This window comes from Dendrobates tinctorius, unplaced genomic scaffold (assembly GCF_039654945.1).
Source record: "Dendrobates tinctorius isolate UK_male_01 unplaced genomic scaffold, ASM3965494v1 ptg000022l, whole genome shotgun sequence".
Taxonomy (NCBI): domain Eukaryota; kingdom Metazoa; phylum Chordata; class Amphibia; order Anura; family Dendrobatidae; genus Dendrobates; species Dendrobates tinctorius.
This window is the reverse complement of record NW_027361690.1, coordinates 91,310,616-91,333,207: the sequence shown is the minus strand read 5'-3', so window position 1 is coordinate 91,333,207 and position 22,592 is coordinate 91,310,616. Positions and strand designations below refer to the sequence as shown.

At 45.1% G+C, this 22,592-nt stretch overlaps 2 protein-coding genes across 4 annotated transcripts in view; one reads left to right on the top strand and one right to left on the bottom strand.

Moving 5' to 3' along the window:
- Positions 1-15,923, top strand: part of LCTL (lactase like) — a 55,854-nt gene extending 39,931 nt beyond the window's left edge. For 2 of the 3 annotated variants that reach the window (XM_073568903.1, XM_073568902.1), the window contains 2 exons: positions 5,818-5,944; positions 15,329-15,923. In XM_073568903.1, the coding sequence (XP_073425004.1) occupies positions 5,818-5,944; positions 15,329-15,444 (243 nt within the window). In that variant the 3' untranslated portion in view covers positions 15,445-15,923. Of the gene's footprint in view, positions 1-5,817; positions 5,945-7,183; positions 7,384-12,059; positions 12,124-15,328 lie in introns of all 3 variants that reach the window. The other variant, XM_073568901.1, reaches the window with a different exon arrangement.
- ZWILCH (zwilch kinetochore protein) overlaps positions 13,488-22,592 on the bottom strand; it is an 87,792-nt gene continuing 78,687 nt past the window's right edge. The window contains exons 18-19 of the mRNA XM_073568900.1: positions 17,099-17,204; positions 13,488-15,440 (exon numbers count right to left, since the gene is read on the bottom strand). Coding sequence (XP_073425001.1) covers positions 17,113-17,204 — 92 coding nt within the window. The 3' untranslated portion in view covers positions 13,488-15,440; positions 17,099-17,112. The remainder of the gene's footprint in view (positions 15,441-17,098; positions 17,205-22,592) is intronic.

Genomic DNA, 22,592 nt, shown 5'->3' with positions numbered 1-22,592 from the left:
GGTGAAGGGTTACGTCTTCTCCCTTGACCGAATCTCCTCCTATTAAACGGACGACGGTAAGATGCGGCCCAAAGGTTTGGGAATTTCTTTTTATCATCCCCGGCCCTCTCCAGTAATTCGCCAGGACTGCTCCGAATAAATATTCCCCCTCACACGGGATAGTACAGAGTTTCGCCCTGGACTGAATATCTCCCGGCCAGCACTTCAGCCACAGGGCTCTCCGAGCCGCATTAGAGAGTCCTGCTGCCCTGGCGGCCATTCTGACTGCATCAGCCGAGGCATCCGCTAGGAAGGCTGCGCCATCCTGGATTATTGGAAGGGCCCCCAGGATTGCCTGTCTAGATGTTCCCTGTTTTAACTGCGACTCTAACTGGTCCAACCAGACCATCATGGACGTGGCCGTGCAAGTCGATGCTACTGCTGGTCTTAAGGAACCGGCTGCCATCTCCCAGGTATTTTTAAGGAAGGTATCTGCCTTCCTGTCTAGAGGATCTTTAAGGGACCCCATGTCCTCAAAGGGTAGCGAGGATTTTTTAGATGCTTTCGCAATAGCTGCATCTAATTTGGGGGCCTTGTCCCAAGTATTCATTGCTGTGTCGTCAAAGGGATATCTCCGCTTGAGGGCTGGTGGTAGCGACCATCTTTTATCTGGCTTTTTCCACTCTCTGCGGATGAGATCCTGCATCTTTTCGTTTAGTGGGAAGACCCTACGCTTCCTCTGCTCCAGCCCCCCGAACATCACATCCTGCATGGATAATTGAGGCTTCGGCTCCTCCACCTCCATTGTTCCTCTGACCGCTTTTACCAATTTGTCTACTCGGTCGAGCGGCAGGCAAAACCGACCAGAGTCCTCTTCTTCTGAGGACGAGGGAGATGAAATATGGGAGCCCCTACTTCTCCTCCACTCTGTCGAGGAATCTGACTCCACCGGGTCCTCACCCCTTACACTCTCTGGTTGGGACAGGGATCTTAGGGTTTCCTTCATCTCTGCCCTTACTATATCCCTTAAACACGCCGCTACTGCGGGCGATTCCTCCGCCACTGTCTGCTGGATACAGGGGGGACATAACTTTTTGGGGCATGAATCTGGTAAATGGGCATGCACAGAGTGCGCATTCCCTGTGTCTGGTTTTACTCGTAGCTTTCTTCCCCTAGAATAAAACACAGAAGGAGGCCCCGTCACTGAGTGAACATTCACGAAGATCACTTACCAGTGCCACAATCAAGTACCGGAGAATGAGGGGGATTTTTCTCAGTCGATGCTCCTGTCCGCCTAGCGGAGCTCTTATGACTGGACTGGTCACTTCATCCTGGACGCTCCTTACTGTCACGGGCCTCTTTCTTCTTCTTCAGTTTGACCTGCCTAAGGTCATCCAAGGGGCGGCAGTGAAGATTGTCACTGTTGCCGCCGTTGCTGCTGCTTTTGCTGCTCGCTCTCCATTACTGGCTCGCAATAATGTGGCCGAGGCAAGGCACCCATCTAGGGTCCTGCCTATATACCCCTCCTCCAGACAGCAGATATCCTCCTGCCACGCCCCTCCCCTAATAGGGCCCCCCTCCCCAGCTGGCGTCCTCCCGATGGGTGCTGCCATCTTGGGTGTCCGCGCCTGCGCAGTGGCGCCGCCGACCCGGAAGCGCCCCGAGGCTCCGCCCCCTGACGTCACCGCGACTCCGACGTGACCGGAAGTCACTCGGGACGCCTGGGCACTGCACTATGGAGCGCTCCCCGGCCCCAACGCTCTGCAGCCGCGCCGGCCCCCCCGACCACCGCGATCGCGCCGCTGGAGTTGGGAGTCCCAGGGGGTATACTCACCGGCGCGGTCTGCTTATGGAGACGGACCTCCTCCGGACACCGGTCCCTGCTGTCTACGCCACCGCCATGCCACCCATCCTGGGCCACCGTGGCGTCTTCCAGGAGCTCCGCACCAGGCCGAGGTAGGAGACCCCCTCGCTACCTGTACCGGCCAGCCGGCCGGGGATCCGGTCATCTGCAGGATCCCGTCCCCTCAGGAACAGGAAACCAACTGATGCGTGGGAGAGGTGCCGCCCTTTTTGTATCTGTAGGATTCCTGTTCCCGAAGGGCGGATCCCCTCTCTCGTGGTGCTGTCATGGGAGTCAGCAGCTCCAGTGATTGTGTGGCGGTAGCTCCAGTAGTGGTGAGAAGGCAGCGGGGGATCATTGCAGGCTGTAAGCTTTCCTGAAGAGATAGGTTTTCAGGATCCGTCTGAAGGATCCAATTGTGGTTGATAGTTGGACGTGTTGGGGCAAAGAATTCCAGAGGACGGGAGCTATTCGGGAGAAGCCATGGAGGCGGTTGGGTGAGGAGCGAATAAGTGTGGAGGAGAGAAAGAGGTCTTGAGAGGACCGGAGAATACGTGAGGGAAGATTTTGGGAGATTAGTTCAGAGATATATGGTGGAGACAGGTTATAGATGGCCTTGTAGGTCAGTATTAGTAATTTGAATTGGATACGCTGAGGGAATGGGAGCCAGTGAAGAGATTTGCAGAGGGGAAAAGCGGAGGAGCGAGGAGAGAGATGAATTAGACGGACAGCAGAGTTAAGGATGGACTGGAGAGGTGCGAGGGTGTTAGCAGGGAGGCCACGGAAAAAGATGTTGCAATAGTCGAGGCGGGAGATGATGAGGGCCTGTACAAGCATTTTAGTAGAATGAGGGTTGAGGAAGGGATGGATTCTGGAAATATTTTTGAGCTAGAGGCGACAGGAGGTGGAGAGAGCTTGGATGTGCGGTTTGAAGGACAGGGCAGCGGACCTCTGGTACGGGGGAAATCATGATGTCGTCAATTGTTATAGATAGGTTGGGTAAGGAAAATCTGTGAGATGGGGGAAAGATGATCAGTTCAGATTTGTCCACATTGAGTTTGAGGAAGCGAGAGGAGGAGGATACGGCTGGTAGACACTCCGGGATTCTGGACAGCAGAGAGGTGACGTCTGGGCCAGAGAGATAGATCTGAGTATCATCGGCATAAAGGTGGTACTGGAATCCATGGGACTTTATGAGTTGCCTCAGGCCAAGTGTATAGTTTGAGAAGAGTATGGGTCCTAGAACATAGGCTTGGGGGACTCCAACAGAGAGAGGGTGGGATGAGGAGGTAGTGTGGGAGTGGGAGACGCTGAATGTGCAGTTGCAAAGGTATGAGGAGATCCAGGATAGGGCGAGGTCTTTGATGCCAAAGGAGGAGAGGATCTGTAGGAGGCAGTGGTCAACTGTGTCAAAAGCAGAGGACAGGTCTAGAAGGAGGAGTATAGAGTATTGTCCATTAGCTTTGGTTGTAAGTCATTGGTAATTTTGGTCAGGGCTCTCTCAGTGGAATGATAGGGACAGAAACCAGATTGTCAAAGAGCAAGTTAGATGAGAGGTGGGAGGAAAGTTCAGAGTGGACATTCTGTTCTAGGAGTTTAGAAGCGAATGAGAGCAGCGATATTGGGCGATAGCTGGATATGGCTGTTGGGTCGAGGGTTGGCTTTTTAAGGATAGGTGTGATTATGGCATGCTTGAAAGCAGAAGGGTAGGTTCCAGAAGTTAGTGATAGGTTGAAGAGGTGGGTTAGAGATGGGATAAGAGTGGTGGTAATGTTGGGGAGGAGGTGGGATGTGATAGGGTCAAGTGCACAAGTGGTGAGGTGTGACTTGGAGAGATGAGCAAGCTCCCCTTCAGTGATGTTAGGTAGGGAGGTTATGGGGTTTGGGCATTGGTCTGGCGTGCAAAGGGGTTGTGGTGGTTGAGCAACTAAGACTTGCCGTGTTTGGTCTATCTTGTTTTTGAAGTGTGCAGCAAAGTCCTCGGCAGAGATTAGGAAAGTCAGAGGGGGCAGTGGTGGGCGGAGGAGGGAGTTAAAAGTATTGAACAACTGTTTGGGGTTGTGGGATAAGGAAGATACAAGGGATGTAAAGTAGGCCTGTTCAGCAGAGGTGAGGGCAGATTTGAATGCGAGTGTTGCTTGTTTGAGTGCAGTGAAGTCGTCTTGCAAATGCGTTTTCTTCCAGCGCCGTTCTGCAATTCTGGATGCTTGCCGAAGCTTTTTAGTGATGTTATTGTGCCAGGGTTGTCTATTGATTCGTTGAACTCTGTTATGCATGACAGGAGCGACCGAGTCCATGGCCAATGCAAGACTGGCATTGTAGAAACTAGTGGAAGTGTCGTGGAGTGAAGCTATGGAGGACAGTGGTAGAATAGAGTCAGAGAGTGTGCGCGTGTCTAGATGTGCGAGGTTTCTGCGGGGGTGTGCATGTTGCTGGACATGGGTGCCAGGTGAGGAGGACAGTGATGAGAAAGTAAGTAGATGGTGGTCAGCTAGAGGGACAGGGGAGGTTATGAAGTTAGATAGGGAACAGAGACGGCTGAAGACCAAGTCTAATGTGTGTCCGTCTGTGTGGGTGGCTGAGGAGGACCACTAAGTAAGTCCAAAAGATGAAGTAAGGGACAGGAGTTTGGAGCTTGCCGACTGGTGGGTGTCAATGGGGATGTTGAAGTCGCCCATGATGATGGTAGGAATGTCAGCAGAAAGGAAGTGTAGGAGCCAGGTGGAGAATTGATCAATAAAGGCAGTGGTTGGGCCCGGATGTCGGTATATGACGGCCACCTGGAGGTTGGAGGGGGAGTAGAGTGGACTTCAAAGGAGGGGAAGATTAGGGAGGGAAGAGGTGGGATTGGTTTGAAGGTGCAGTTGGAAGAAAGGAGAAGGCCCACTCCTCCATGTCTGTTGCCAGGGCGAGGAGTGTGGGTGAAGTGGAGGCCGCCGTATCATAGCGCAGCAGGGGAGGCGGTGTCGGAAGGTGTCAGCCATGTTTCGGTGAGGCCAAGGAAAGAGAAATTAAGAGACGTAAAGAGGTCGTGAATCACATGGAGTTTATTGCAGACGGAGCAGGCATTCCAGAGTGATCCAGAGAGGGGGAGCAGGGTGGTGGTTGTCAAGGGCACGGATTTGAGATGGGAAAGATTTGTGGTGTTTGTATTGGGTTGGGAATGATAGAAGGGGGTAATAATGGGAGGTATGAGCTGTGGGGGTCCAGGGTTGGGAGATATGTCTCCAGCAGTGAGGAGAAGCAGAGAGGGAGAGCATGTGGGAGGAGGGTGGGTGGCTTGTTTTGTATTTTATTAGGAGAGCTCTCAAGTCAAGGGAGATTATTTGGTTAGTGGGTGCTGGGGTTTGCGGATAGCAAAGGAGAGTGAGGAATAATGGAGCCAAAACTGTTAGAGCATATGTCAGCATGGTGAGAGTAAGTGTGAAGGCAAAAGAAATTTAGTACATGTAAACACAGCGGGTAGTCGTACCTTCTGGTCACTTCTGGCATATTTCTGATGTTATCCTTAAAAAAGAAATCCTTGCAAAAGACAGCCCAAGGTCTAGACAGACCTGTGCCTCTGAATTTATAGCAACTTAACAGCACATGAAAAGGCCCAGGTGTGATCAGAAGGGAGGAGCAGAAGGGAGGAGCAGCAGGAAGACTGGACACAGACGACGATTAATTAGGAGTCAGAAGAGAAAATGCAAAAGGAGATAGATTCGAATGGACAGATAAAGCCAACTTGTGTGTTAGAATCAAGGAAATAAGGTGAGAAAGCAGCCAGTGGACATACCAGTAATAGAGAGATACAGGGTGTAGTGCCCATGACTCCACAGTTAAAAATGTGGGCACTTGGGACACTGGAGAGATTGAATACGGACATATCGCTGCATATCCTCGAAGGCATTTTTTTAAATCTGTTTCTCACCTCCGTTCAGTTTTCCATCATATTTGTTAATCTAGTACATTGCATTCAGTGGATGAATTTTTAGAGCAATTTTTTCTACCAGACCCAATATGGAAACCCACTGGTGCTGGTAACGGAGAATGGAGTGTCAGAGAAAATGCAGTGTGCCCAGCTGTGTGATGAATGGAGAATACAGTACCTCAAAGGTTACATCAATGAGATGCTGAAAGGTGAGACAGCCATAGAAGGAAAGTGGAAGTGTATTGTTCTATATGCTGCACCGGACTGGGGTGCCAAGGACCCACCAGTAACCAACTCCAGGGCGCCACTCTTCAGCTACATGTAAATGTGACATTATCTTGAATCAGAGATTTACATAACCATGAACAGGGTAGATTGATAAATGAATAAGGTGCTGCCTTTGTATGTATATAGTGATTCATGTATATTGTGCCAAGTACTGCTCATATAAGAGAGTGGTGGCGCACCAGAGGATTCTCCTGTTGGCCAGTCCAAACCTGTCTATATGTCTCCCAATTTTAGCATTGAAACTAAAAATATATAAGTCTAATACATAAAGCTCTAGTGTGGGTATGTATGTGTGTATGTCCGGGATTGGCATCCGCACCGTTGCAGCTACAGCCACAAAATTTGGCAGTCACACGTCTGGACCCCGAGAGTGTCCTAGGCTATGTTGTGAGGCGAAACTTTAACCCCACGCGTTCCAATTCACCAAACAATTTTGCCCCTATCTACATAATGGGGAAAAAGTGTGTATCAAGCCCCGCCCCTCATTATGATGTCATAATGGTTGCCATGGCGATGCTGATATCATAGGTTGCAAGCCCCGCCGCTCATTATGATGTCATAATGGTTGACTATGGGATGGAGGATGTGTGATGGGTATATGGGCACTGGACTATGGGATGGAGGATATGTATGACGGGTATATGGGCACGGGACTATGGGATGGCGGATATGTATGATGGGTATATGGGCATGGGACTGAGATGAAGGATATGTGTGATGGGTATATGGGCATGGGACTATGGGATGGAGAATGTGTGATGGGTATATGGGCATGGGACTATGGGATGGAGGATATGTATGATGGGTATATGGGCATGGGACAGAGGATAATTATAATTTGCTATAACTATCCACAGTTAGTTACTATGCCCGGGCAGCGCCAGGCTGTTCAGCTAGTGTATATATATATATATATATATATATATATATAAATATATTAGTGTTCCTTGTAATGTAGAATATGCCAAACAAATAATGCATTTATCATGAACAAAAAAAAAGCACGCTACATGCAGACCGAGTCGCCATGATGCCCAGTGACATAAGAAGCAAATACCGCATCTAGTGCCACGCATGAGTCTATAATGTTACACAGTATAAATGAGATGAAAAGATAGAAACTTTGTCTGTGTAGTGAAAGTTGTGTCTCTTTGTGGCAGCTATAAAGGATGGCGTTCACATCCAAGGATACACAGCTTGGTCGCTGCTCGATAAATTTGAGTGGGATGAAGGATTCTCGGAGAGATTTGGACTCTACTATGTTGAATTTAAGAGCAAAAACAAGCCACGTTATCCAAAGGCATCTGTACAGTTCTACAAAAAGATCATTCGAGCCAATGGATTTCCTAATTTCAGAGAGGTAAGTGTTTCTCCAATGCTCTCAAATTAGAATTTAATCAGACCCATCACACATAGGTTGTCTCAAGTTCAAATTTCAGTGCTTGTAAAAAAAAAAAAAACAACAAAAAAAAACAAACTGCAATTACGCAATTTACCAACTATTAAAATCCGCTCTATTTTCCAGAACAGAGCCATTTATAATTTTATATTGTGCAACTTTTGCCTAGGTAAGGCGCACACGCCGTTTGCCAGCTCTGTGGTTTAGAGCAGAGTTTCCCAAACTCTAGTCCTCATAGTCCCCCAACAGATCATGTTTTTAGGATTTCCTCAGTATTGCACTGGTAATGGAATTATTACACTGGTATATAGTGATTTTGGTGCCAACAATGTCTGAACGGTGTTATATTACATTTATGGTGCCAATTAAGAATAGGACTTTGGTTTGCCAGATTGATTCTAGTTTCTCAGATTGTTAACAGTTGATCAATTACAGTATAATTCTGGCTTCAAAAAGGCGCTTTTATAGCATTGTAAGCCAACAGACTGAAATACTAAAAAAATTGTTATGGGATATTTCATTACCTACGATACTGTTTAAATGTCAAAAGACCAAAAAGTTATCACACACAAATTACATTAGGAAGAATGCGTTATGTTCATGGATGAACCATCTCAAAAATTTAGCAAGAGTAATAGGATGTGTGAATTCAGCTCCTCAAAATACCCTAAATCCATTCAAAAAACCTTGGTACCTGAAATTTTGTGTTTTCTTTTTGTAGACTTGTGTTATCAAGGCATCAGAAATTGCCTCAGGATCTCTCACCTGTGCAATAGTAAGGAAATCCTGAAAAAATGATTTATTGGGGGTGTGAGGAGTGGAATTTGCAAAAAATTGCTTTAGAGTCTGCTTGCAGTGCTCTGAAGATGACCGAAATACTGAATCTAACCAGCATCAGTTCTCCTGCACGTCTTTCATGATGCTGAGGCAAAGCTACAATGCACTCCTGAAGATTGAACATTAGAAGAATCCAAATAAAATACGTATAACATAACATCAGTGTGAAAAAGACAAGAAAACTTAGCAACAACCCGTCTGAAACATATTGGATCTCTTCTGTAACTCATATCTCATAGAAAGATACAATAACTTTATAAAGTTCCTACAGATATAGAGCAGTTCAGCCTTATTGAGAGTTTTGTGGGTGAGTGCGATAAGTTTATGTTGTATTCTACAGTGGACAGACAACCAGTGCAATGACTGGCACAGGGTGGAGGCTGAACATTAATCAGTCTGGCTTCTGCATTCAGGGTACACTGGAGGGGGTAAAGTTTAGTAGGAGGAAGACCGATTACATTCTTCATAAATTGCTGGGTATTAATGATATGAAGATTTCTGTGTGTATGAGAGAAGAGACTGGAGAAAGATGAGGGGCCAATGAGGAGAATGGAATATCAGTGGGAATGATAAATTCCCTTATGATTAGGGTGGAAATATCACTGTAGGGAAAGTGGGGGAAGCCTGGTTGCAGGTGATTCAAGAGCTGGTGGGGTTGACCTGGAGGACAGTCCACAACTGCAACCCACAAGGAGAAGGGATGGAAGAGTTTGACTGCGTGGACCTCAAAAGAGAGGCATGGAAATGATGGTACTGTGTGGGGATGACCTAAAAACACATTGTGAAGAAAGAAAAAGGCCAACATCTCCACATGGTCTGTTCTCAGGTCTTTGAGTGTGAGAAAAGTGTAGCTCACCATACAAGAAAAAGGCAACGGAGGTAGTATCCAACTATTAGATACAAGTCTTGGTGACACTGACCGGAAGGCAAAGTTAAATGAGCCAGAAAAGGTGCAATGAATTTTAAGATAAGACGCGAACCTGTGTGCTGCAGACAAGGTGAATTGGGGTGAGGAGATATCACTAGCAGCTAGGAGTGGAATAGAGTGTGCAGATAATCCAGTGATTTGTGAGAGCATCTCCTGTGTTATATGGAGGGAGCAGATAGTTTTGAGTATTTTAAAGCAAACCTGTCACCAGGTTTCATCGATATAAGACCACCAACTTTCAGGCCTGATATACAGCATTCTAAAATGCTGTATATCTGCCCACAACCCTGACCTGCAAGATAAGAAACATTCCTTTTATTATACTCACCGGTGGAGGGATCCTGTCTGAGGGTTGTCGCTGGTCTTGGTCCGGTGTCTCCCTTTTTCTTGAGATGCAGTCCTCCTTACTTCGTGTGAATGACGCGTCCCTGTCATCCACAGTGTCTCCCTGGCATTGCGCACCCACGTAGGTGTACTTCTCTGTTCTGACAAGCAAAGTACTGCAGTGCGGGAAAGGTCAAAGAGCCATAAAACAGCTGACATGAACCCCAGCCCTATTACCCCACTTGCCACCGCACCAGGGCAAATGGGAACAGCGAGGCTAAGCGCCAGATTTGGTGCATCTTATGGATGCACCATTTCTGGGGCAGCTGAGGGCTGATGTTGTTAGCCTGGGAGGGGGCAATATCCCTGGCCCCTTCCCAGGTTTTTAATATCAGGCCACAGCTGTTTAGCCTTTGCTGGTTAGAATTTATAGGTGGACCCTATGTTATTTTTTTTCTGGGGTCCCCCTGTAAACTAACCAGTAAAGGCTTAGCAAACAACTGTGAGCTGTTATTAACAGCTTGGGAACCTTTTGGGACTTTAGCTCCATACCCAGATTACTAACATCAGCCCCAAGGCGTGGGCTTTCCATCTGCTGGTTATTAAAGTTTCACGAGGAGCCCATGATATTTAAAAAAAAAAATAAAAAATAAATTTTACACATAATATACACAATGGGTGCTGAATACAACTCCTATCATTGTCGCCCGGTTGTGCTGATCTCAAGGAGACCTGGCGACAGTGATCAGAGCTGTCTTCAGCACCAGGCACATGGGAACAGCACAAACTGTACCGCTTTTTCCCAGGGGCTGGTACATGGCATACTGATGACACACAGATGTCATTCATGTGCGAGATACTTTGCGTTCCGTGCTGCTGATAAAAAAAAAAAATGGACATGTCAGTGTGTTTTGCCCATTGACACACGGTCGAGGTAAATAGACCAACATGTAAGCAGACCCATTCTGTTTTGGATCTATGGTAGCCACCTAGTGGCCATTTTTCTTATTAATGTATTAGTATGTGAACCTTTATCCTGCTACTGCAATTTATTTTCCTGTTAAGCGGGTTATTGGAATCATTCCTCCCTCTGTTCTTGTTTTTTTTTTCCTTATCTATTGTGATACTGCTGCCATTAACCTTTTAGTATTGGTTCATACACTTATAATCATCCTCTCCAATGTGTCCCAATCTATCACAAAATACTTCATGTATTGACTTGTATGCAGGATTCTAGTAGCCACCTAGTGGCTGGTTACCACATCATGGTGTCAGAATCAGCACTGCTGCCTTGTTAGCCATTTTTCAGTTTTCTATGTAAAGTCTGCTATTGGAGGAATTTCTCCTCCCTAGGAATTTGGAGGATCTACCCTCATATTGTGATACTTTGTTATTTAAATGGTTTAGTTTTTTCCTATGCATGTATAAGTATCCTTCTCATTGTGTTTCCTCACCATTCATTGTCTAACCTACTATGTATAGGTTCAATATGGGATTGACCGGATTGTGTTCAGGGGGTGTATAACATCTCATGGGGGCTTTTTTTTGTCCTGTTTTAATTGTTTTTAATTATTTGTTGGTGTGTGTGGTTTTTCTAAGGGCCCCGTCACACACAGCGATCTCGCTAGCGAGATCGCTGCTGAGTCACAAGTTTTGTGATGCAACAGCGATCTCACCAGCGAGATCGCTGTGTGTGACAGCGATCAGCAACCGGCCCCCCTGCCAGGTATCGCTGGGGAAATGTCTGGTCTTTTTTGGGGTCATTGCTCTCCCGCTGGCCAGCACGCATCGCTGCGTGTGACAGGCGGGAGAGCAACAACCAGCGAGCAGGAGCTGGTAACCAAGGTAAACGTCAGGTTTCTAGGCACCGCCCGGCGCCTAGAAACCCGATGTGTACCTTAGTTATCAATGATGCTTAGTTACCAGCGCGCTGATGCAGGATTCTAGGCTAGCGACCCTTAGAAACTCGATGTGTACCTTAGTTACCAGTTCCCTGCATCAGCGCGCTGGTAACCAAGGCACACAGCGACGTGCCCGCTCGGCGTCGCTGGTGCCGATTGCTGGTGAAGCTGTCTGTTTGACAGCTCACCAGCGATCATGTAGCGACTCACCAGCGACCCTGACACATTCATATCGTTGTTGGGATCACTGGTTAGTCGCTTTGTGTGACGGGGCTCTAAGACTACTTGAATAAAGAATTTTTTTTTATACTAATTGTATTGTTTGGTGATCCCTGGTGTATAGTATGTCTCCTTTTCTTGCATATATCAAACCCATTCATTTGAATGGGTCTGTGTGTTTAAGTATCTCCAGTAGGTGTGAAAACGGTCACCACAAGTACTGGAGACACTGACATGTGAAGTAGGCCTGAATGTTATTTTTGTACACACTGGATGTATACGTCAGGAGTATTCCAAGATATACATTTACTACATATTTATAAACCTCCATAAACTCAGCTTATGCAAAGACTAGCCTTTTGGTATAAGCTGAATAAGTATGGGTTACCATACTGTTCTTTAAGCATACTAAACTTTAATTTTCTCAGGTGGAAAACTGGCATCGAATCTCTACAGAGACGTGTTCTACTACCAACCAACTCCTAGCGGAAGGTAAATAGATATGAGCTGTGTATACAAGTGTGCAGTGCCACTAATCTATACTGTGAGGGGAAACCTAAAATACAATCTCAAATTGGGGACCTTCTCTGTGCTATAGAAAACAGAAAAATGACTATTGCACTCAGAGCAACAAGATCAGCAAAGTAGAATTTTTTATTCCTCCAGCCCCATGAAAAAGTGCAAAATTTTGACTTTTATGGACTTTGTCAAGCTGAGACAATAAAATGTTGAAATATTGCTTTTTCATGTGGATGGAGGAATAAAAAGTTCTATTTTTGCAACCCTGGTGAGCACTAGTATTTTCACATTTCTCCTTTGCACTAGGTCTACTAAAACTAAAGGGGTCCCGAATGCCCCACTGGGCTGTTTATAAAGCTATCATAGCAGAGAAGGCAGAAAGCCGCCTACATACTGTATCTATCACAGCCATTGCGCACGGGTGCAGGGCCCAAGAGGTGCGACCCACATCCTATTAGACTTTCATAGCAAATCCTAAATTGATGGTCTATTCTTCTCTTAGGATAGGCCATAAATATCAGATTGAACATGCACCAAAAATTAGCTTGCATAGACACCTGCCTGGACCCAGACTTCTCAACATCAAACTTAGAAACCGTCCAGCAATGCAGAGATGATTCCATGAGGCTGACCAGCATGTTTCAGCAGGTTATGCCTTATTCATGGCCAACATCTCCGGTATGATTCGATATCTTGTGTAAATCATAATGGAATAAACATTGAGTCTTACGTGAACTTCTCTGCTTTGTTGGACTCTATGTTTGGTATTAATATCAGGTTGGTATCCAGTCGAACAGTTAGTACTTATATCGATCTCTCGGTGTAAACAGGTAGAGGGGCATGAGCTCCGTGGTTTCTTCATTGTTTATATTGCTCTGTGCATTTAGTAGCGGCTGTTTTGGGTTTTGCAACATTGTCCTAATCACTCGAATGGTGGACAATGTACAGAACAACAAGAAAGAAGTGCTGGGGTGCCGAAAGTCAGACTGCTACCAATCCAACATGCATAGGGATCAGGCTGGGTATCACTATAGATATTAGATTGACAGCTGAACCCACCAAGCTAGTTGACTCATCTCATCAGCATGAGTCTACAGTGTTTTTTTTTTTTTTTCATGCCAGTTCAAAAACAGTAGAAAGCACTCAATACTTCAATTTCTTGGGCCGTAATAAGACTTTGGGAAGAAGGGGATTTGGCAGTATGTGTGGGTATCTTATGCCTGATAAATGATGGAAAAGTCTAAAGAGGCAAAGAACAAACCCTCGATGTCTACATTTAAAATACTGTTTGACCTCTGTAGTGTATGAATTGAATATTACTAATATTAATCACATCCTTTAGACTTCATGTTTTGTTCTTTATTAATATTAATATTGCAAATCTGACACTGGAATCAAATATGTAAAAATATGAACATTTCATCTAGAAAGAAAAATGTCATAAGTAGAACTGGACAAACCATTGATACATATTTACATACATAACAATTCAGCTTTTCCAAACCACAAGATCCATTTCTGAGGGATGCTCTTCAAAGGTTGATATGAAGTTGGGGTAATTTATACATAAAATTGTGTTTGTGTCTGCTCAAAAATAAAATTTTGCAAGACAAATATTCCTTGACTGGGTGCTCACTGATCCTATTGTAAGACTCCTATGTGCAGTTTGGAACATTACTCCATATCCATATGAGACAAACCCTTTCATAAGCCTCTATGTGCTGCTGTAGAAGATTAAAGTGAATCTGTCTGCAGGATTACACCCCCCAAAACCATTTATGTCTGCATGTAGCTCTTTCAAAGACAAGTCCAGCAATACCTTTCCATGGTCAACACCGGTCCTCTGTTAACTGAGAAATCAGTGTTTGAACTAATATGCAAATAAGGCTTAAGAACTAAGGTAGCTCTGAAGCATCTTTGTCACTCCGGCACAATTCCCTAGTGAAGCCTCCTCTGGTCTGACAGACCCTATGCTTGGTGACTTCAGGCAAATTAACTGTCAGTCAAGCGGCGCTGGGCAGGGATAGAGCTGGAGTGAAAGGCTACAGATCTACCATAGTCCTTCAGCCTCATTTGAATATTAATTCAAACACCAATTTCTCAGTACTGGAGCCAAAAAATGGCCATGTGAAGGTATTGCTGGACTAGTCTTTGAAAGAGCTGTGTGTATAGAAATAGTTTGGGGTGTGAAATCCGTCTTACAGATTCACTTTAAGACAAACAGAGAGCCAAGACTCGGCATTACCACTCTATGGGATCATTGACATTAATACCAACATTATTGAGTCCATTGCAAAAATATTAGACATATTCAAGGAATGTTCATTCAAGAAGGATGCCGCAATACCGTATAATTCTACAATGTCGCAGAGAACTGTGGACCATGCTGCTACTACAGAGAAAAGTTAAAATGGTGGTGCGGTATGGAAGGAGTTATAGCACATTGAAGCTTAGATTTAGAAATTTCTGCATTGTACTGGTTACCTGTGCTAAGGATGCCCATCCATTACAGAATATCCCTGTATGTAGATGGTTAAGATTTAGGAACATCTGTGCAAACTCACAGCACCCCAAGCCTCGGGTCAAGGAGCTGTAACAACTTGGGATTGTCCAGGATTTTATGTCATCGGCTTTCCATGCTCACTCCACTTTTGTCTCTTTTCTTCTTGAAAAATCAGAGGAACAGAGGAATGCGGCTGCAAATTTACTGCGGCTAATTTATGGTAAGATGTGCTTTCAAAAACCCATATGGTGTATATGTCCTAAGTGAAAACTCATCTTTTGTACATACAAGAGATCTTGGTGGAAAATAGCTTGTTAGACCTGTTTGAATGTAACCTAGTGATATTCTCTTCTATAGCCTTCCCATGAGATATGAGACACTGGAGCTTTCCTTAGCATTACCACGTAGGTTCACACACGGTACAGACATGTTAAAGAGTGATAGATTGTCCATCCTGATTGTCAGTAAATATTCTGTGTCTATCACCATCTTGACCCAGGATGCCTTCACTTCCTATCATGCTAAATAATGTTATTACTGGAGTGAAAGGCATGTATTAGGATGCTTTAAATGTGAATCACTTAGCAGTCAGGAATATCTGATGAAGTATGATACAGCGAGGAAAGCTTGCAGGGCTAGACCATCCAATACTTTGATGGAACTCTCTCATCCTAGACCCACTGACCAGCCACATGGAGATGGTGACGGAGATTGTGGTGCCCACGGTCTGTACTCTGTGCATTCTTATCAGCGCTGTGCTCTTGATGATCCTCCTGCGCAGAAAGAACTAGAACAAAGAACATGGTACACAGAAAATCACAATCTGATGAGTGCTGTCAACGCCGCCCAGAACAAGGACTTAAGACCTCTTCATCTGGTTCTCTACTGGAGAAAAGGCATGCTGTGAGAAATGGAGCTTCTACGTGGCATTCACAGAAGAGGACTGAGTATGTACACTTGATGGGCAGTGACTTTTAGATTGTAATGGGTTTTTCCTATAGTTTATTGAACTTATCAATTTGGAAAGGAATCAGATTACAAAACTAATATATGAGTATATGCCAAGGTGCAGCGCTCTTCCACAGTCCAGAACGTTGCCAAAAAGATTTACATCAAAACTTTGGGGCACAGGGATAGCAATGCTGAATGTGTGCAATTCACTGGACTGATCTTCATGATGTTGTAGACTGATGACAAGCCGTTGGATGTGGACTATGGACAACGCTGCTGGTGTAGTAGATACAATGTGGAAAGAGTTTATTTTTTGCAAGATGTGTTAATAAATTTACAGTAAAATGAATGATGACATGTCATTCTTTACAACTATAAGGTTTCTCTTTTCTAAGAATAAAAATAACAATAAAAATAAAATAAAGAGTGGTTGGGCAAGTGATTTTGCCTTAGTGCAAATGTATAGTTAAAGGGAAATGTATATTTAAAGGGAACCTGTGTGGTCCGATAACACAATTAACGTGCAAATATAGGGTTAATTTGGAGGTTAACAGCATTATAGAGGTGCCTGGCAGTATACTGAAAGTGCAGCACCTAGGACAAAAAATTAACCCCATTTCTCCTGACTCAGTCATGCCTGAAGAAATTACAGTCACCGGTCACAGCACTGAGAACGGCAGCTGTAAGCATACCTTGAGACTGACTGACAGCTCGCTCTGCACTGATGCACTGCTCAGTCGGCTGTCAGTCACTACTGGGGAAATAAAGTTAATTTACTCCCAGGTGCCGTATTTACCCCAGCAGGGCACCTCCATAGCGCTATTAATCTGCAGATTAACCTTAGCGATATCAGACATGACAGTTTCCCTTTAAGTTCCCATATGGCAAAAACACAACAGTATATCACATACAGAACAGAGCCAATACAGGACAATATGAAAGCAAAGTGATATGACCTTCAATAAAAACATCAGTCAATGGATTCAAATATATTTGGCAAAGGTCTGATAAGTTCCCCATACATATTAAAGTTGGCAAGCTCATGAAAAAGCCTAGATGGTCCCACCAAAGTTGAAAAAAGTGTGGAAGTTTTGGCGGTTTCACTTCACTTTTAGCCAGTTCTGCAACAGTGGGCATGACTAGCGAGGGACAGAACAGGGCATGGAAATGCCTGCCCGTCAAAATTAATCAAAAGTGGTGGCATCCCTGACTATAGTAAAATAACATTGCTGGCGAGGCGCACGCCCCTGATGAGATGCGCCTAATCCATTAAGTAGCATGCGCCTCTATGTGAATACAGCACATCTTATTCTGGCACGCCCCTCAAGACTAATGTACGAAGCGCCAATCTGAAAACAAAAACGGGGTCATGAATGAATGAGAAAGATGGTTGTGTGAATGAAGTCCAAGTTGGACAAAAGAAGTAACCAAATAACAGAGGATAGAAGACACCATTTACGAAGTGATATCGCAATGTGATTTGCGTGGTATTACCTGACTGGTCATTTTCACAAGAAGTGCACTTGACTGCAGCTGATCTGTGACTGGTAATAAAGAATGTCTTCACTTTCTACGCTCATTGTCATGTCATTCTGGACATCTAGGAACACAACAATAATACGGCATTACATCAACTCCATAAGAAATCAAGTTCAAGGCAATAAGCATTACCATGTATATACAGGCATGAAAGAGTACGTCAAAGTAAATTGACTCTGTATGTAGACCAAACAGATGATACAGATGAACATTGGTTCCTAAATATGCCATAAGATTTAAATCTCAAAAATGTGCAATACATTAATGTCAGTTTTATATTGTCCATAGTTCTGCTGCTCCAAACCTTCCAGTAATGGTGTGGTGGCACAGCATCAAATGTCAGGTTATTTAACCCTTTCGTGCCTGAGCCTGTTTTTGCCTTCGTGACCAGGCCAATTTTTTCAATTCTGACCAGTGTCACTTTATGAGGCCATAACTCTAGAACGCTTCAACGGATCCTGCTGATTCTGAGACTGTTTTCTCGTGACATATTGTACTTCAGGATAGTGGTAAAATTTCTTAGATATGAACTGCGCTTATATGGAAAAAAAAAAAAAAAAAAAAAAAAAAATCGAAATTTGGCAAAAATTTTGAAAAATTTCCAATTTTCAAACTTTTAATTTTTATGCCCTTAAATCAGAGTGTGATATCGCACAAAATAGTTAATAAATAACATTTCCCACATGTCTACTTTACATCTGCACAATTTTGGAAACAATTTTTTTTTTTTTAGGAAGTTATAAGGGTTAAAAGTTGACCAGCGATTTCTCATTTTTACAACAAAATTTACAACACCATTTTTTTTTAGGGACCACCTCACATTTGAAGTGAGTTTGGGGGGTCAATATGACAGAAAATACCCAAAAGTGACACCATTCTAAAAACTGCACCTCTCAATGTACTCAAAACCACATTCAAGAAGTTTATTAACCCTTCAGGTGCTTCACATGAATGAATGGAATGTGGAAGGAAAAAATAAACATTTAACTTTTTTTCACAAACATTTTACTTCAGAACCATTTTTTTTATTTTCACAAGTGTAAAAACAGAAAATGAACCACAAAATTTTTTGTGCAATTTCTCCCAAATACGCCGATACCCCGTATGTGGGGCTAAACCACTGTTTGAGAACACGGCAGAGCTCAGAAAGGAAGGAGTGCCGTTTGACTTTTTCAATGCAGAATTGGCTGGAATTGAGAGAGGACGCCATGTCGCATTTGGAGAGCCCCTAATGTGCCTAAACAGTGGAAACCCCCACAAGTGACCCCATTTTGGAAACTAGACCCCTTAAAGAACTTATCTAGATGTGTTGTGAGCACTTTGAACCCCCAAGTGCTTCACAGAAGTTTATAACGTAGAGCCATGAAAATAAAAAAATCATTTTTTCCACAAACATGATCTTTTAGCCCCCAATTTTTTATTTTCACAAGGGTAACAGGAGAAATTGGACCCCAAAAGTTGTTGTCCAATTTGTCCTGAGTACACTGGTACCCCATATGTGGAAGAAAACTACTGTTTGGGCACACGGTGGGGATCGGAAGGGAAGTAGTGATGTTTTGGAATGCAGACATTGATGGAATGGTCTGCGGGTGTCATGTCGCGTTTGCAGAGCCCCTGATGTGCCTAAACAGTGGAAATCCTCCACAAGTGACCCCTTTTTGGAAACTAGACCCCCCCAAGGAACTTATCTAGATGTGTGATGAGCACTTTGAACCCCCAAGTGTTTCACTAAAGTGTATAATGTAGAGCCGTGAAAATAAAAAAATCATTTTTTTTTTCCACAAAAATGATTTTAGCTCCCAATTTTTATTTTCACAAGGGTAACAGGAGAAATTGGACCCTAAGAGTTGTTGTCCAATTTGTCCTGAGTACGCTGGTACCCCACATGTGGGGGGGGGACCACTGTTTGGGCACACGGTGGGGCTCGGAAGGGAAGTAGTGACGTTCTGGAATGCAGACTTTGATGGAATGGTCTGCAGGCGTCATGTTGCATTTACAGAGCCCCTGATGTACCTAAACAGTGGAAACCCCAATTCGAATTCCAACCCTAACCCCAACACACCCCCCTAACCCTAGCCCTAACCCTAGCCTGCCTACCTGCTTTTTTTTTTTCTTTACTTTTTTTTTTTATATTTTTGTGGTTTTTATTTTTTGTATTTTTGACTCATAGTAACGCCACTTCTCCTCTGATCTCACACTGGCAGATGATCAGAGGAGAAGCAGCATTACTATATGACAAGATCGCTGCCCGGCACATAGTAACGCCACTTCTCCTATGATCTCACACTGACAGATGAGCAGAGGTGAAGCAGCGTTACTGTGTGACAAGATCGCTGCCTGGCACAGCTGTGCCAGGCAGCGATCAGCTGTGCCAGGCAGCGATCTAGTCACACAGTAACGCTGCTTCACCTCTGCTCATCTGTCAGCATGAGCTCAGAGGAGAAGTCGCGTTATAATGAGGGAGATCACCGGGAAACAAGCAGCTTTCCCAGCGAGCTCTCTCATTGGCTGCTGTGACGCGACGTCATCAGGACCTGAACCAAACAGGTCTCGATGACGTCGGGGGTCCCAGCATGCATTGTGCACCGGGATCCCCGCGTTATAAGGTATGAGGGGGTCCCGGGGGGCACAAAACCGCCGACAGTAGATAAACGTCGGCGCTGCACAAAGCCCAGCAAGCGCCAACGTTTATCTACTGTGGGCGGTCGCGAAGAGGTTAATTCATGACCCTTTCATCATATGAGAGGCCTTCCATCCCTTGCAATAATCTGGTTGCCGCCTTTGATCTGATTCTAACTTCTGAACATTCTTTTTAAAATGTGGAGCCCAAAACTGGATCCCATATTCTATAAGTAGCCTTACCAGTGATTTATAAAGGGGTAATAATACGTTGGGATCACAGGATTTTATCTCTCTTTTTATACATCCTAAAATCTTGTTTGCTTTTGCGGCTGCTGCTTGACACAGAGTACGGCTGCTCAGCTTACTTGTAAGCAGAATACCAAAGTCCTTCTGTTCTGTAGTCCCAAGTATGCTTCCATTTAATGTTTTTTTTCTTCTTCTAGGTTTTGGTTTTTCATTGTTTAGAAAAGTATGTACTTAAAAATAACCTGTCAGCATGATTTTGTATAGTAAAGACATGGTTGTAATGGCACTATACTAATTACATTGATACATTTGGTGAAGAAATCCGCTTTGCAGTTCTTTAATTAGTATTTGAAGTTTCCTGCTAATTAGATTTCGGTGCACAGGGACCGGACTGTACACGGGGTCAGGGCCGGCGTCAGCACCCGGGCAAGTGCCGGGGCCCTGGCGAGACGGGAGGGGGCCCCACTCACGTTGTCTGGGATACCATACATAGCTCCCAACCATCGCCGCCACGCCCCCCATGTACCGACCCCATTCTCGCCCTCCCTGAGGGACCCACGCAGCCCCTCATCACAGCCAGCAATGAGTCATCGCTTCGGTTGTTCTCTTGTGTGGCACAGGACCTGTGATGAGGTCACAGGAGGGGAGGAGTCAGGAGTCACATGATCAGAGGCCTCTGTATCTGCAGGACTCTGCTGTGCTGGTTGTCATGATGCTGGTGAGGGGAAGTTTCGGTACGAGGTGCGCGGAGCCGAGCCGTGTGGGTACGAGGTGCGCGGAGCCGAGCCGTGTGGGTACGAGGTGCGCGGAGCCGAGCCGTGTGGGTACGAGGTGCGCGGAGCCGAGCCGTGTGGGTACGAGGTGCGCGGAGCTGAGCCGTGTGTTAATGGAGCGGAGAAGAGCCAGGTGTGTACGGGTTGTACGGAGTGAAGCCGCATGTGTACAATGTGTACGGAGCGGAGCTGCGTGTGTACGAGGCATACAAAGCGGAGCCGTGCGTGTACGAGGTGTATGGTGGGGAGCATTCGTACCTCCCAACCGTCCCGGATCCAGCGAGACAGTTCCGATTTTGAGAGAGAGACTGCCCCCAGACAGGAGCTTACTTTTCCTGTGGACATAGGAGTACACGGCGGAGCCGCAAGGAGCACTTTAAAACTCGCACGTGACGTTCTACCGGAAGTGACGTGCTGTAAGCTGACCGGAAATAAGGTAATTTCGGGAGGAGATTGTGACGGAACCATGGAGGCACTTCAGGGAATACTTCAGATCCATCACCGTTTACTCCTCTGACAGCGGGATCGCCTTGGAATCGGGGATGCCGGCCATTTGAGCGGATCATGATATGTCCTGGACCAGGAGGCTCAGGTGGGCACTACAATGGGAGCCGGGCTGCTATGGTATCTTTATAGAATATTTCTCTCTCTGTTTCTTTCTCTCTCTGTTCTTAATTTCTCTCTTTCTTCCTGTCTCTGTTCCTTCAATCCTCTTTCTTTCTCTCTCTGTTCTTTCAATCCTCTCTCTCTGTTCTTTCCCCTTTTTCTCTCTACCTCTGTTCTTTCTTTCCCCTCCTTTCTCTCTCTCTTCCTGTTTTTTTTCTGTCCACTTTCTTTCTCCGTTCTTTATTTCCCCTCTTTCTTTCTCTTTCTGTTCTTTTTTCCCCTCTTTCTTTCTCGCTGTTTTTTTTTCTGTCCACTCTTTCTTTGTTCTCTTTTTTTTCTCTGTTCTTTCTTTCCCCTCTCCCTCTAATCTTTCTTTCTCTGTTCTTCCTTTCTTTCTCTCTTTCTGTCCCCTCTCTGTTCTTTCTTTCATACGTACACTACTAATCAATAGCCTCCTTCACATGAACGTGTTTTGCCACAGAGCGAGTGTCCGTGTGGATCACATGCGGGTTCGTGTAATCCACACAGAGACAAGTCCGTTTTTGGCCGGCACCACGGATGTCACACAGCATGAATCGTGGTATGTGTTAAAGGGGGGAGCCCACAGACTCTTTCGCCCGGGGCCCTCAAAAACCTGGAGCCGGCCCTGCACAGGGTCCTCACCTGCGATCTACGATTCACCGGCCCCTTTGCCTGCCTCTGGCCTTTCAGTGACGGGTTACAGCTTTTTTTAGTGACATGCCTCCTCTATTTCAAAAGTCAGCAGTGACCCGTCATTCAAAGACTGAAGGCAGACAGGGGGCTGTATAGTGTTAGGGTAAGTTCACATAGGACTTTTTTGCTGCTTTTTTTTCTGCAGCAAAACCAGATCTTCTTGGCAGGAAAGAGGCTGCGGCAAAAAACGCATGTTTAGGTGCGGTTTTTGATGAGTTTTTGGTGCGTTTTTTTTTTTGTCTCTTTGTCCATGCTAATGTTCATGACTTTTCTGCAGCAAAAACGCTGCAAATAATGACTCCTGCATTTTTGGTGCATTTTTTCAACACCCATTCAAGTCAATGGGTGAAAAACACTGAAAAAACGCAGCAAAAATGCTGAAAGAAGTGACATGCTCTATGTCCAAAAAACGCAGCAAAGCACAAAATCCTGTTCACACAAAAAGCCTGTGTGTGTATGAGATTTCTGAAATCTCATAGGCTTTGCTG